Raw genomic sequence first — 17,003 nt, 5'->3', positions numbered from 1 at the left:
GTTTATGTCCGAGCATATCTGAGAATTTTGTTGGAAGCAGGTGTGGGAATTATACCCTGTGAGAAATTCCTTACAGACACATTGCAAATTGCCGAAATACGCAATTTTGTATGGCATAGCCTATGTGTGATTTCCTTTACGTTGATATGGACTGCCGTTCCATAGCTCCTCATATTCGAAATAACGTGTGGATGACCCTAGTTGTGAAACTATGGACTTCTCCCCACAGATCCATATGATTTTTTTTTTATTTTGATGTGAGGACTAATCTCTTAAACTTTATCGATATACACTGCTCCACAAAACTTAAGCAACCCGAGAGAACGTGGTATAAGTGACGTGTGGGGCCCATTCAACACTGGTTAGTGGCATGCACTTACACAGAGACACACAGGCAAGTCGAGCACCCACTCTATCGCATAAGCAGCATCGTTGCAAGCGCGGTGAACAACTTATGCCATGAGCCGTACACACAGCCCAATAGTGTCCGAGGCTCCAAGCATTGAGTTAGTGGTTCTTGTGTGGGGTACACACCTTGCAATGGCTGGTAGACGACATTTGAGTGACTTTGACCGCGGGCAAATAATTGGGCGGTGGAATTCGGCCGATCGCAAGTGGAAGTGGCGCAGGAATTCAACGTGAACAAGAGTGTTATGTCGAGGCTGTGCAATCGCTTTCAAAATGGAGGTGAAGTCAGTAGACGTCATGGAGGAGGCCGTCCGAAGAAGACGTCGGCCGTCGAGGACCGATTTCTCACAATTTCTGTCAAACGTAAGCGTCAAGCTTCATGCTCTCACCTGGCCAATGAGTTGTTTCAGGCTACAGGACAACGCGTGAGTCATGAAACTGTTCGTCGGCGACTCAATAGAGCAGAACTGTATGCAAAAAGGCCTGCGCTGTGTGTGCCATGAAACTGGAACACAAACGTGCGCGTTACACATGGTGTCAGGAACATGTTGTATGGGGGGAACACCAGTGGGCGCGTGTCATGTTCTCCAGTGAGTCGAGATTCAGCCTGTCGTCAGATTCTGATCGAACTTTAGTGTGGAGAGAGCCAGGAGCACGCTATCATCCAAACTTCATTGCTAAACGGCCCTCCTATGGCGGTGGTTCCATTATGGTGTGTGGTGGAATTATGCTGGACGGGAAAACGGACCTCCATATTGTGTAACATGGCACTTTGACAGCACAATGGTACCTGGGTGAAATTCTCAATACACATGTGTGCAATTTCCGCGGAGCATTTGGCCCAGACTTCCTGTTCATGGATGACAATGCCCACCCACACCGTGCACATCGTGTGTCCGAGTATCTGGAGAGCGAAGGCATTACGCGTATTGCATGACCTGCATATTCGCCGGACTTGAATCTCATCGAGCATTTGTGGGATGCTCTTGGGCGGCGAATAGCGCAGCGCAGTTCACCAGCACACACTCTCTCTGACCTGCAAACAGCTTTCCTCGAGGAGTGGCGCCATCTGCCGCAAGACTTGATCAACACTCTGATTTGCAGCATGGAGGCCAGATGTCGTGCCTGTATAGCTGTTCGTGGTGGTTACACGCCATATTGACTGCCTATGCCCTCGCACAACCCAGTTTCACCTGTTGAGGTATCGTAGTGCTGAACTTTTTGGTCAACCTGTACATCCTAACTGTATTGTTCGTCTTCACTTGTGTTGCATTGTGCATCTGGACCGTCTGTTTGTTCATTATACTTAGTGCAGTGATCGTGTCGTTTTATTTTCTGCCACTTTCTTCGAGTTGCTTAAGTTTTGTGAAGCAGTGTAGTTCATTAACTTAATTACTTACATTTTCCTGTCTCTGATAGATGTCTCAATTACTCGTTCCAAAGTTTGTGTCAGTGCCTGTAACACAAAGAAACAAAAATATTAATTTAATTTAGAAATTTAAACAAAAAAGCATGTATTAGTCATATGTTAACAATACAAATTCCAGAAGTATTCTGTTTCTATAGTTCAGAAGCTATCTGAGAAGGACGAAGACAATTGCTCTTTATCCGTTATGGTTTTAAATGTTTCCACAAATTCAGAAATAGATAATTTGTTACTATAGTAATTATAGTATCGAATAATGATTGTTAGTAGTTGTTAATGATTATGATGTAACAATTAGTGCTGCAGTATTTTTAAATTGTTAATTGTTCATTAATATTGTGATTAGAATAATAGGGATTTAGTAATATACATTACACGGAGAAAAATGCATAATCCAGTCGGCATGTAAATGCTGTTTTTACCAGGTTACGCGCGTCACCACATTAAGTAATGTTGTTTCATCCGTAGTACGATCTACACTACCGTCCAGCGAAAATTTTGTGTTGTGGGAGCACCATTTCAAATCTAGAATTAACGCCATACCCATTCCGATGGTGGTTACTTACGTATATAATGTTGTTACCACCTTCCTACGGCTGTCCCCTCTTGCTTCTTTCTAAATCTGTGACTCCCTACCTTACGAGAGTTATAGTTTTTAACACGAAATCAATCATGTGAATAAAATTATGCAATCACAGCGAGTATAGTTCGACGCTGAACTCCAGACTTGGCATGGTGTTCCCACCCGCTGTACTTTTATACAGAGCGCACCCGCGTAAATACGATGTATCCACACGGAAATCCTAGTCCTTTTTTTCTCAGTGTAAATACTAGTAGAAGATCGCTAACGCTAGCGTAGTTGTAGAGCGCTCAACTCCGATCCCAACACAGTAAAGAGTGTGTTGCGAAGGAGTAACATGTTTAAATAATCGAAAACATCCTATATTAGTGTCCAATTTATAGTTTTTGCGATCGCCAAAATAAATAGTACCACCCCTAATGTCGTTTAACTCCTAATTCATCTTTCATCGACATGAGGGGTTCAGAATAGTTTAGCGCTGGGAGTGGAAAAAGAGTAACAAGTAAAAATAAAGGGGGTAACAAGTAAAAGACCGATAGTGGTGTCGAATCAATAATTTCAAGGATCGCCGGACACTCCCGACTGCCGTTTAAGCGCAAGTTCCACCCCCGTAAACATGAAGGGATGAAAACAGCAGAGAGGTGAGGTTGGAAGGGAGCGCCATTACAGATTTTTGTCATTACATTTTCCTTAAAATGCGTATCCCATGCGAAGAACGGGACATTTAAGTTAGTTTGTTCTGTCAGTAAATTTATATAGCTTATTTTACTTTCAAAAAAGGTATGTTTTGGTTATGGGGCGGAATTAAGAACCTGAATTCAATTTTCATTTCTGGACCATTGCTTCTCTGAAAGAAGGCTACAAAAGTTGGTTTTTATTTATTTTTATATGGTCATTCTTTTATCGTATAGAGGTTTCTCAACCTGGGACTCGGGACATCTAGGGGGGTTGCGAGAGGAATATATGGGGGTTGCAAAGAAAAATGAAATCTTTAAGTTTCACGTCCCACGATTATGCCGGCCGGGCTAAAGGCAGTGATGCCAAATGAAGGAAATGGCAGAATTAACAAAATGGGAGGAAACGGGAGACCGCGAGAAAGCCCAAACACACAGTGTTTGTCCATCACAAAGTTCACTTGATGCTAGCTGGAATCGAACCAAGGACCCCAGACACAAGAGGTGAAACCTCCGGGGGTTGCAAAGAGAGATGAGAAAGATAAATGTAATTGAGATCTATATTCCATGTCATCCGAATTAGTGTATGGCATCAGCCAATAAGCTCGCAGTGATCTGTTACCAAACCTACAATGAAGGAATCTAATCATTCATAATTGTTCGCAAATACGAACAAAATCAATTATGGACTATTAGATTCCTCCCTGAAGGTCTAGTAACAGGGCACTGCGATCTTATTGGTTGATGCCACACGCCAATTGGGGTGACGCAGAATATATTAGCGGGAAACAACATATTTTTAAAAATTAATTTTAATTTCTTAGCATATTTTTATGTTCATATTTATTGTCAAATATACGACAAATAATACTAAATAAAATTTTTAAACTAAAAAAAAAAGCTATTGGAATTAAACAGGTCAAAAATTACATACTGAATTACAAGAAAAGTTTAGCCACAACAAAAACTGCATATTGATGTACAATTGAAAATGAAAGCTATACGCACATTTAACTGTAAGCAATAATAAATCAAAGAGCTTATCACAAACCGGAAATTAGTTATGAAGGACACCTTAAAAGTGGATGTGATAAAAGGAAGAGAGTAACATGAAATAGGTTGAGAAAGCCTGTACTTAGAAGTTTCTGTTCTTATTGTTTTTGATAAAAGAATCCTTGCACTGAGGAAGGAGGGACGGGTTTAGTAATTTCTTTTATTCGGAAATTCAAGTGTTTGTTTAGTCAGAAACAACACTTTATTTACAGTATTGTGCTAATCTCCCTTGTCCGGTATTTCCTTGAAAGTTTCTGACGGCTCAGTCTTCTACATGCAGGTATGCTTTGTATGTGCTTGATACAGTTACGTATTTATTTTGTAATCAATTTTTCAATTTTCAGAAGCTTTTACAATCACATTATACTGTGGTAATTGTTCAATGTGTTTCCAATGTTTTCGTTTCTACGTAGCTCATGTAAGAATAAACTATAAATCTAAAGTGAATTGAAGACTCCCTTACCCCCTCTTCTCCCCTCAAAGAAAATATAATGAACTGTAGCTACCAAAATGTAACTTTCAATAAAATGTAACATTATCTGAGTATTAAATAAAGTAATATCATGCCCATACTGGCAGTTATGGTTTTAATTTCGTAATCTGAACTGATATTAGGTTCTAAGGAAATATCTCAAGTTCACAATAAAAAACTACCCAAGTGGAGAATGAGATGTAAGCGAAATTTTATATTAAACCTAAAATTGTTTTGTATCTATTTCTTGGTTTATGGTATTTTATATTGCCTCCCAGTTTAAGTTCTCTAAAATTTATCTGAATTCTGTATGTTTTTGCAGTAATCTATGTATGCGTTTGTGTGATTGTGAGTGTATTTTTTATTACGAGTATCTATTACAATGCGCAAAAACTCATATTTTATACGTATTGGATTACGTACAAACTTTTACGTCTGTATCTGTAGATATGTGTACTATCATTATTCTTACAGAGTGTTTTAAAACAACACCGACAACGTTTGAGACGTGGTTCCGGACACCAAGATTTAAAAAAAAAAAAGTATAGACCAACTTAAGTACACAAACACGTCCTTTCGGAGTTATAGGCTGTCAAAAACATGAAAATTTGAATTTTAAAGGTCCATAACACCAATACTATGGGACCTATCGTAGTCAGGTCAAGACTGCACTTAGGAACTAATGTGTGCGCTATCCAAAAATATATGTTTCAGAATCCTGCGGTACTCACGCAACAAATTTTATAGAGGTAGTTGATGAGTACTTCAAATTATATGCCCGTAGCCAAACTGCCAATAAATAAATTCAAGCAATCCTGACACACATAGGACAAGATATAGGGTTGCATAATGTGTACTTTTGCTGACTACAAATACAAAGTGCCAGCTAGCCCCGAATTAATGGACTCACAAGCAATCATCGGTCTAAAAGTTCTTTTTCTGGGGCTGAGAGGTAAACTATGACAAGTCACTTTTTAGCCGAACTTGAGTTATCATTATTTTCTTACTTACATTAGTATGAGGAACACTACATAAATTGAGATGTGGACAACTGTTACGCAGGAAGTGAACAAGTTTTCCGTCAATAAAGAATCGACACAATTCAACAAAATATTGTCTTTCACACACTTTTTCGCTTCTCCTGTGAAATTAATATTTTATGACTTATACTACTTTACTTCTCAGCCCTAGTTTTAGTTGTAGAATCCACTGCAGGAAGCAAATGACAAAATAAAATATCCCATCCACAAAAAAGTGTTTATGGTTTGCTTCTATCCTTTAAAAAAAGTCAAGTTTTTTGCATTTCTACTTGGGTCCGAAGTTACTTAATATCTTTATTTTTTTGCGATTTTTCTAGGTGCACTCTTACACCTGGATGTTATTTATACTCGTATATTTCACCCAAATTACTGTACTTTCATGACTTTGCACAATTTTTTGATGATTTTCTTCTGAGTTTAGAAAGTTGTAATGCTATACTCGTTAAGCCGAAATTTTGATTACAAATCCTTTACAATAACGTTAAGAAAGCTTAAACTCGGCTAATTATTATTGCCAATTAGTGTTTGTTCCGTTACTCACTTTAATTATAAAATTACTTGTTATCGTTTCTAAAATGAAAACCACTTTGTTTTCCTCTCTCCCTCTCTCTTCTCCTATTTTTTCACTCTTTTTCTTCTAAGTCTTAGTAGTTAAAATATCCCGGGAAATTTTCCGTGCTTTCCCCGAATTTATTTGTATTTCACGAGTTTTGTATTCTTGGGGTATGTTTGTGATAGGCTATCTTAAAAGCCTGATAAATTATTGAAACAGGGGGCACGGTTGCTCAGTGGTAGAGCGATTTCTTTTTGTGTGTGGGGTCCCTGGTTCGATCTCCGGCCAAGAAAATTTGTGGTAGACAACATCGTGTCCATGGGTTTTCTCAGGGTACTCCCGTTTCCTCCCACTTTCTGATTCCACCAAACCTTTCTTCATCATTCACTTGCTTTAAACATTGTGTCCCTTAGTCTCAAAGACATAATCGTGGAACGTAAAACTGAAATATTCCATTTCATTTCATAATTACTAAAACAGTGACGTACGAACCATGAATTTAAGGTAACTAGGGCATACGCAAATACTTTCTGAATTTCATTTCTCATGCTTCCAAATTTTACACCGATTTCACACTATACATACGGTTTGAAAATATTCTTTTTATCTTCGTACTTATTACCCATATTTCAATAATTCGGAAAACATTTATAGACCGGGGCATGTGTTATTTTTTAGGTATCAGCGCCCTGTGCACTGCTATAGATATACCCCAAAAATAATAAGTTGTCAAAATTCACGATCTATGGCGAATACAGGTTGAATACTATACAAAATAGAGAATGGACTCACTCCAAGCTCTGTAATTGGAGTCTTATTCACAGATGCCGTTGCAATGTGAAGAAACTCAGGCCAGCGTGAATGCTGATTTTTTGTGAGAAAGCGGAGCGCATTTTGAATATCGTCAATTCGACTTTTGGCGTGACCTAGTGTCTGATGATGGGCAGGAAGGGCGTACTTTATTTTTACTCCTATACTCTTTAAGAATTTTTTGGTTTTTATGGAGGTGTGGCTGGTTTGACGATTTAAATATAAGGTAGATCGGCACGAGAAGGGAATCACAATGTGATCCATGAAAAAGTTAATAAACGCTTTTGATGTTGGGGATTTAATAGGTGCGGTGATGACGTAACCACTGGCGTGGTCAGTCGCCAGGTAGAAGTATTGATACTTATCCGGATCAGACGGTATTAAACGGCCAGCAAGATCAATGGAAAAACATTGTAAAATAGTACTTTGGGGCAATTGTTGAATAGTTTCCACAGAAGGGTTGTAAGAGCGTTTGAATAAGGAACACTTATGGCATTTTTGCAGTTTACTATGCAACCATTTCTTTATTTGTGGGAAGTAATATTTTGCCTTCAACAATTGATACAGCTTAGTAAAGCCTGGGTGGGTTAAAGAGTGCGTGTGCAACTTAGCAAAAATAGAATCCCTTAGTTTGTTAGGGATACATAGTATAAGTCTATCCTGTGGGATAGCTTTAATTTTTTGATAAAGAATTCCCTTGGAAATCGTGAATTCCTTTTTCCATTGATTATACTGTTTGTGCGATGTGTTATTTGCTTGTAGTGTTTTTATCACTTTGCCAAAAAATGAATCTTGGCGCTGTAGTTCGCCAACATCAACACGCTTATCAAGTGCCAACAATTGAAATTTGTGGGGAGTTTCTTTTGCCTTTTTAATGGTGTCTTCAGAAACCGGAAGTGGGTTTTGACTAAGCAAGTTGCTTAATGTGTTATTTTGGCCCTTTATATGTTGGATTGTAAACGAGAATGTACTAAAGAAATTTCGCCAACGCTGAAGTTTGCCACTCAGATGATCCGAACTTTTTAAAGCCGTGACTGCCGTCGAGTTGGTGTAAATAATGAACTCCTGACCTATTAGATACTTATAAAATTTGCGTAAGTCAAAATAGATTGCATACAGTTTTAATTTATAGACGGGCGGAGGTGTTTTTCGTGGGGGGTGACGCGATGATGCATATTGCACCGGATGCCATTTTGTGTTGGATGAACGCTTTTGTAACAGGCACGTTTCAACGCCAATGGTTGAGGCATCAACTACTAAGGCATGGGTGGTGTTAGTAGTAGAGTAAATTTGGAGGAGGGGTTTCCAAGTATAACATCCAATAATTGAATGGAAAGACGAATAAAGTCTACGCAAGTATTAAGTATGGATAACGCGATTAATATATTTTGTTTAAAAATTATTAATAAATTGATTAACCAACTGACCACTAGTAAATTTTTATTAGTGTTTTTATATATAATTTGTTTTTCCCTTCTATTATTTTGTTTTTTATTTTTGGTTTTTTTAACCACAAAATTTATTTTTTTGTGACGTTAATTAGGAAGTTTTTGTTTATCTCGTCACAGGTTTACTTTTTTATGGTTAAAAATAGTTGTTGCTTTTTTTATTTTACTTTGTTTGTTTAAAATAAAAGGATTATTTTTGTAAATTAATTTTTTAGGTATTTTTTAAATCAATTGTTTTAATAAACAATAAAAAATTTCATCCTAGTCTCTATTCACGTCACACTATTTAAAAGCGCTACAAGCAATGAACTACAAATCATTTATCAGGGTACAAGAAGAAGCTTCCTAGATTAAAGTATTCAATTTCCTTTAAAAGTGCTTTATTTATTAAAAAAATGGTCAGAAACTTTCGCAACATTGGTGTGGAGGGGGTATCACTAATTAATCGTACTAGATATTAACTATGTTTCTTTTTAAGTTAGATTCATTAAAAATATGCGGGCTATTTGTTAAAGTGATATTACCAAAATGAGGGGTCAGCTACGTATAATTTAAGGCAATAAAAACCCTCTAATTATCTCATCTTCCAAATTACCGTGCTTAAATAAAAAATAATAAAGAGCTTGACTGTAATAAGCTTCTTTCTACCTTGAGCATTATAATCTACACATCTCTCGTGTTTCAGCGTGACTTTTCCCCACTTGTAAAATAATGAGCTATTTATTCGCTACGTGTTTTCGAGGCCTTTTATGTGTACACACGTTACCATTAAGGAAGGTAAACGCTATTCTCAGGGTACCGATTGAGTCTTGTTGCAGCAAGCGGTACGTTGGGTTAGTGGAGCAAGAGAGATGGAAAACGAGAGTGTAGTTGGGGGGAGGGGGAAGTAAATATCAATTATACAGAAATTAGGGAAACAAGGCCATAACGAGACGTAAAATCACAGAGCAACGGACAAGATCCTCTGGGAAACCGCACGGCAGTTTCACCCAGCTGGTTGCAACCGAGCAAATGCCATGGAAACGATATAATCAGAGGGAAACCAATGCTTTGTATAAAATGCAAACAAAACACTGGATGCTATGGTGGAAATCTTGCTCTGACCGTATTCTGTCTTATCTCTCCACAATGGTAAATCCATTGTTAAAGGTATTTAATTAAAATGAGAGGAGAAGTTCGGTTCAAATAGCAAGTGGTTCCCAACCCCTTGTTTACCCGCGGCACCCTTTAGCAAATTTTGCATACTTCATTCCTCCTCTTTCCCATGACAAAGACAAAATGTTACACATGTAGCGTATAATAATAATAATAATAATAATAATAATAATAATAATAATAATAATAATAATAATAATAATAATAATAATAATAATAATAAATTTTTAAATATACGTTACTTTCCTCAGTGATTTGTAATTTTAGCAGAAACAGGAATATAAAGTAGAAACTGGATCCAATTAGCTAAGGACAGAAATCAAAGGAGAGCTTTTGTGAACGCGCTATTGAAACTCTGGTTTCCATAGGCCATGGAGTTAGTAAGTTAGTTACAATAAGATTGTTTCAGATTTTTTTAACAGAAGTAACTGAGCTAACATGATTTTTGAATACTTTGAACCAGTACTTAAATCAGTGTTATGTAGTGACTAATAACCAGATATTGCAAAACATTGAGGGTTCTTAGATATTTACATAAGAAATGCTCAAATTGTATCGGTTTTAACAGGTTTGTCAACTTTAAAGTTAGTTTTCTTCGTGAATAAAGAATAAGGAATGACTTGTTGCTTTCTTAAACTAAATGGGTAATAGGAAGCGAGTAGTTCCTATAGCTGAATCGGGACTTAACTATGACAATAGTTTCTTTAAACTTTAAGCTACCAAGTCCATTCTGTAAAGAAGTTCGATGATACCGAGTCAGTTTTTTTAAGTATTTAAGTTTACCAAAACTCCTTTAGATATTTATACTGTCTGCCGGTGTATCTGTCCGATCATCGGAGAGACAAAAAATGTGTTCATAAGTTTGGGAGATAAAAATCTAACAGCTACTTCGTGAGTTACCATCCATTTTGGCTACGATATAGGTCAAAAGTTTGGAATCAAATTCTTGATGGAAGTGATATACAAAACGAAAGAATCAGAAATAAATCATTTCCTGTTTGAATGTTGTTCACTATAGAACGAAAGCGATAATATTGTAGATAGCGAGAATCGGTTTCCTGCAATTGGTATTGGGAATGAACTCTTAAGTGAATTACCCCTTCGTAGATCCATGACTTTATGCTCAAAACGGCTCTGTTGGACGACCGGTTCTGGAAGTTGGTGCTTGTTGAACCACTGTTTTAACACATTCAGACTTCCGAAAAACACCTACTTTTCGTCGCATGGGACAATCCGTTTCACGGGACGCACATTACAAGGATTTTGCAGCAGTTGTCGACACACATCCTCTCTCTGAGTCTGAGCTGGGATCAACTCATGTAGGCTACCACAATGCTACAACAGCCCCTGATGCTTTCCCGGGTTCGTGAAGGTAATGCAATATAGTGTGCTGAGACATATTAAGTTGGTCTGACAATCGTCTTATACTGCTCGATGGATTTTCCTCAATGGTATGTCGTAAAAGTTCAGAATCTGTTACCGTGTGCCAAGGGCGCTGATTTCTCTGTAAATTTGAGGTGGGGCATTCAGATGCAGAAGGGAAATATGAAGATTTTAAGACAAATTGCATTCAAATTATGCCAAATATTGTATATTCATGTAGGAGCCCACATAAGCTTTAGGGGGGCCCGGGCCCACGGGCTCCCGGGATCGGAGCCATTGCCCTGGACCGACCGGAGGTTGGTTAATCTTCGACATTTTTACAATCTGCACGAAATTTCTGAAACCAACTTTCTGTGCTGTGGTTCCCTGCACCTTCCCCTTTCGCATAATAGATTTTGGGTTGCTGCTCTAGCGTTATGCCCAAGCTTGAACTCACAGAGTAACAGTTCATGGATCAGATGTTGTTGAGCACTTATCGTCACTGTTATTAAAACTTATTGACGAAATGGCGGCCTCCGTATTAAACTGTCTGCTTGCCACACTACCTTTTAGGCCAGTTTGATCTTGTGTCTACAGTAAACCACGACGTATACACACGCACGCCACCTGTTTGAGTTCTGGAAATATTGCAAGACTTGTGACTAACCTTGTATTATTGCAAATTGTTAGTAATTAAATGTTAGTGTAAATTAGGGTAGTTGGCTCGCATGTTGTAGACTGCAAGTTGGTTAAAATAATAACTAAATATTTGGTCTAGGAATTAATTCGCGCGGTTGGTACGCACACATTGAAGCTGTAGTACAAACACAAAATACATAAATACCTTAAGAAAAATATTGTCCATCGCTAGCCACCACTTTCGCCCATCTGTCAGGCAATGTACGGATTCCGTGGCGAAAGAAGTCCTCATCCTTGGAAGCGATCCAGTCAGAGACCCATGTTTCGATATCTTCTGAAGAAGTAAACCGCTGTCCAATCAAATCGTTGTTCATGCAATCGAACAAGTAGTAGTCCGAAGGAGCAACGTCTGGTGAATACGGCGGGTGGGGTAAAACTTTCCATCCGACATTTTCTAAATAGTTTTTGACCGGTTTTGCGACATGTGGGCGAGCGTTATCAAGTTGAACAATAAGTTTATCATGTCTGTTCTCCCATTCTGGTCGTGTTCTGGCCAGAGCTTGCTTCAAACGCATTAGTTGTCGTCGATAACGTTCTCCATTCATAGTTTCACCCGGTTGCAGCAGCTCATAGTACACCACACCTTTCATATCCCACCATATGCACAGCATAACCTTTGCACAGTGAATATCTCGTTTTGGTTGTGATGGACCTGGTTCACCTGGTTTCACCCAGGCCTTTTTTCGTTTAGGGTTCTCGTAATGGATCCACTTCTCATCACCCATAATAATTCGATGCAGAAACCCCTTTCTGCTCTGTCGTTGAAGCAGCAATTCGCAAATGGTTTTTCGTCTTTCAACGTCTCTGTCTTTCAATTCATGTGGAACCCAATGTGACATCTTTTGAATCATTCCCATGGCTTTCAAGCGTTTGAAGACTGTTGTTTGATCAACTCCTAATGCTGCTGCAAGTTGTTCCTGCGTTTGACACGAATCCTGCTCGAGCAATGCTGTCAATTCTTCGTCTTGAAATTTTTTTGGCTGTCCAGCTCGCTCTTGGTCTGCCAAGCCGAAATCACCACTTCTAAACCGTGCAAACCACTTCTGACACGTTCGCTCAGCTAGAGCATGGTCACCATACACTTCCACCAAAATACGATGACTTTCAGTCGCACTTTTCTGCATGTTAAAGTAATGCAGCAGGACAACCCGCAAAAACACTTTATCAGGCACAAATTGCGCCATGTTCACTTAACTACAAACTGGTGTTGTTGAAGCTTTAATCCACTGCCCTATACTACGAACGATACGCGATGACAGGGGTTTGCAACACATGTGTGGATACACGGAACTGTGGGACGCTCCGTTCGTTGCGCCATCTCTTTTGTCCACCCGCACGAATTAATTCCTAGACCAAATAAATAAATAATTAAGTTTAAAGTACACAAATGACCTTTAAAATTGTAACTTACTATCGTATTGAAGAAGATACTACAAATTAGCAGTAAACTAGCTTCTAGTAAGACTTCCTTCATTCTCAATTCTTGGTGAATTCGATAATTACAAAAGATGATTTGATTTACAAGATCTGGATTGCACAAATAATAAGTGTTAATACATCTCTGCTAAGTTCAAAACGAATACTAAAACAAATGTCACGTTACTACACTATTATATACTGTACATAACTTCTTGAACAGGAAGTACTCACCAACATCAATGTTTCCAAAGGCATTTAGTCCGTAAAACGAAGTACATAATGAACATAACAAAAGAATCACGTCACCCGGGTAACTTAAGTGGTGATTGTTTTAAAAAAAATGTTTTGGAGTTATGCAATAATGACTATGTTACCTTTCTAGTAGATCATACTATATGTATAAAATTTTAGAAAGACATCTTATTGAGCCTTTTGGACATTTCCACCAAAAAGAAATCAACCAATCACCTGTAACTTATCAGTTTTAAGTAAATAAATTTATATTTATGTCTTCCTTTTCGGATTTTCCAACTCGTTTAATCTTATTGACCGCATTTCCGTTTGAACTTCTCTGCTTCTTTGTATCGACAGGTGGAAGGTAAAAAGCCATATCTGGTTGTGTACAATAACCTCGTGTATCCTATCTCTTAATGCATACAACTAACTGAATGACCATGAACTTCATATGAGTGGTACTGATAATAAGTCTGTTGTCAATATTTTGCGTGTTATAAAACCGTTTTATGAAGTACAAAAACAAAAACAAAAAATACCTTGACAAATCAATTAACAGTAAATTGAAGCCAAGTTCATTAACAAACTGTTTTGTCATATTAAAAATTTATCTCGGGCACATTTCATATCAATCGTTAAAATTGCCTTAGCATTATATTTGTCTTGTGATAATTTTACCAAAGTCTGTTGTTAAGAACCATTATAAACCATCAGTTGTTAATTTAAAAAAAAATTAAACTATCGTTAAATATTTTTAAACACTTAGAGTAAAATGGCGTGATAAATTAGTTTTTATTAACAGTTTAGTATAATTGTTGTTATAAAACCATCCAACAACAACAACAACAACAAAAGAATCATATGGCTCCATGCTGTTTTTCTGCTGTGGAGAGGTTTCGTTTAACATATAACATGTAACGTGAATAGTATAATTAATATGATGTTAACTACAGCATAACACAGCAGCATCAGCAGTATTGTAATACCTTACATACCATAATTTAAAGGAATGTCAGTACAAAAAGAATCTTACAAAACTATTTTATGATACTTGTTCCTTAATAAATAGATTGGGAAAGTGTATAGTTTACACCCGTAATTTGTTTCTAAAACTGTTTTCTACATTGGAGTCTATCTTCAATTCTTCATATAGCGTACTGAAATTTAAAATATCACCATATTCATATACTTTAGGAGCCAGAGACACAGTCTCTGGGAGAGCTCAGGTGCTCGGGCACCCGTGAATTTTGTGGGGAAGGGGATTCAACAGCACACAAAAGTATAGAAGAAAATACAAAGAGAAAAGGAAAGAAGAAACAATCTAATATTTCACTGTATTTCTTAAATCATAAGAGAGCTCAATATTTTCATAGAGCAAGAAGAATATACAGTTTGGACCTATTTCGTCAGGGATAAAAACACATAAACTTTCGTAATTGTGATACTGACAAGAGAACATCTTGTATTGATAGTAGCGTTGCCCAATCGACAGAGGAGTGAAGAAAAGTGAGAAATCCAAAGTTTTACGTGCCAACACCCAGAAACACGGGAGATACAGAGGAAAGAATCTAGAATCATGTATAGATAACAATGCAAAAGATACACTGACACAGAAAGAACTTCAAAATGATTAAAGTAATCAAAATGACATTTATACAACAGTATAGTAAGCAAACATTGTACCCTAAGACATGCTCAATAACATTATATGTAATGCAGTGTTGCCAGTTGAACACAAATTGAAGTTTTGTTAAATGGCACGGAACACAAATTATAACATCTACCAAATTTAATTATGAGTAGAACCATACCTGTGAAATCTTGATGTACAGTGTTGCCAACGTTTGAGGATAGGTCTATATGAATTCCTATATGAATCTTGAATGTAGAAGAGGACATGCAGTACACGATTCGAATTAGTTAAAACCAAAATATGCGACTACAAACAAGAATATAATCACTGAAGTACGAAAGTAAGGGACGAAGCACAGTGTCGAAGCAGTTTTGCTTAAGTGGAAAATCAGCTTATGTATTGTGTCTTGGTACTATTCTGGCATTTTCCTTTGGCGAAAATGCTTAGACACTGTGCTTCGTCCGTACATCAAGACTTCACAGCTATGGTTGGTATTGTCGTGGTAGTGGTATAGACGTTTGATCGTAATTACTCTATTTTTTTTCTTTCTTCTATCGGCCAGAGAACCTGGTCGCTCCGCTGGCAGCGTGCTTCAAGCAAGAACAGAGAATAATTATTATTTTGAATTCCTACCTGAAGATTATTCGCAAGCAAACCAATGTATCTTGCACTGTTAGTTTTGCACCTCTTTTACAGGTAGTCCTCCAGTATAGCCCTTATACAGTCACAAAACATCTTTAGCATCACATTTCCGCAGACACTAGAGTCTTGAATTTCTTCGTCATTAGTAAATCTTTGTCTTCCCCTCCATACTTTCTCTTTGGATTATGACAAATAATGGAGGTCCTACGTTTCATCGCCTGTGACTATTCTAATCACAACTTTGTCTCCTTGATTGTTGTGGAGATGCTTTGTTTCACGATTATACGGGAAAGAGCGTAAGCAGTATACTGAGACAAAATACGTCCCAGCACGAGTTGTTTCGCGGAGCTTGCGGTCCCTAACACTTCAAACTTCCCGCCGAAATATTCCGTGTTTACCGTTGTAAAGTCTTATCTTTAGTCTACTTTGGAATCTCCTTGAAATCAGAGTATACCTAAAAATTCTATTAAGAGCATGTGTGGGAATTATACCCTGTAGGGAATCCCTTGCGCACCCATTGCACATTGATGAAATATGCGTTTTTGGATTGAGTATGTGTGACTTCCTTTATGCTGCTATAGACCACCACTTCTCGGTTTCTTGAGTTCGAAAAAGCGCGTGTTGAAATTTACTTTTTTCATGATTTTGGACAACCCTAGCTCTCTGAAAATATGTACTTTTCTCCACAGGCACATGCGGACTTTTTTCTTATTTAGTTGTGAGGAATTGTCTCTTAATGTCCGTCGGTACAGTTCGTATGTAGTACCTGCACACACACTAATATATATAACAAGTTATTACAAATAATTGATCCGATTTCATAAATGCACTGTAGCTTTATGATTGGACATATTATCACAAAACTTTGCAAACGTATTGAAAAACTTCAACAGAAAAAACTTTTTTTCTGTTGCAGGTTATCTTCTGATTTCTGCTAAGAGAGCACAGCAGTGAGCATTTATTTAAGATGGCAATAGCCGCAGAGAGCTTATACTGTATTCCAGTTTCTATCACATCAGTCTGTCCTAACAGTACAAAGATAGTTATGAACAAAGTTCAAGGAAGATACACCAACTGTCAAGTCCATTCAACGATGGTATTCACAGTTTACAGCTTCAGAAGAGGAAATTAAGTGGTCAGCCTACAGTGAGTGAAGAAATAGTCGTGGTGGGGGTGATGGTCAGCAATTCCTCTTATGGCCTCCACGCTCTGCAGACCTAACCTCAAGAGATATTTTTGTAAGGGATTATGCGGAAGATACAGTGTTTACGCCTCCTCTGCCAACAAACCTAACAGAATGGAGAGTTTGCATCAACAGTGCTTTCCAACGGGTTGAAAGGGACATGCTGCAGCAAGCGTCCGATTATCGACTTGATATTTGCTGAATTGCTAAGG

The 17,003-nt window shown here is 37.7% G+C and overlaps 1 protein-coding gene across 1 annotated transcript in view; it reads right to left on the bottom strand.

Moving 5' to 3' along the window:
- LOC145689226 (uncharacterized) overlaps positions 1–13,154 on the bottom strand; it is a 28,074-nt gene extending 14,920 nt beyond the window's left edge. The window contains exons 1-2 of the mRNA XM_081763364.1: positions 13,092–13,154; positions 1,809–1,864 (exon numbers count right to left, since the gene is read on the bottom strand). Coding sequence (XP_081619490.1) covers positions 1,809–1,864; positions 13,092–13,154 — 119 coding nt within the window. The remainder of the gene's footprint in view (positions 1–1,808; positions 1,865–13,091) is intronic.
- Positions 13,155–17,003: the final 3,849 nt, after the last annotated feature.

Source organism: Thermobia domestica, chromosome 7, assembly GCF_964235325.1.
Source record: "Thermobia domestica chromosome 7, izTheDome1.hap1.1, whole genome shotgun sequence".
In the NCBI taxonomy this organism is placed as follows: Eukaryota; Metazoa; Arthropoda; class Insecta; order Zygentoma; family Lepismatidae; genus Thermobia; species Thermobia domestica.
The sequence above is the reverse complement of the archived record's forward strand: the minus strand, read 5'-3'. Positions and strand labels throughout refer to the sequence as shown.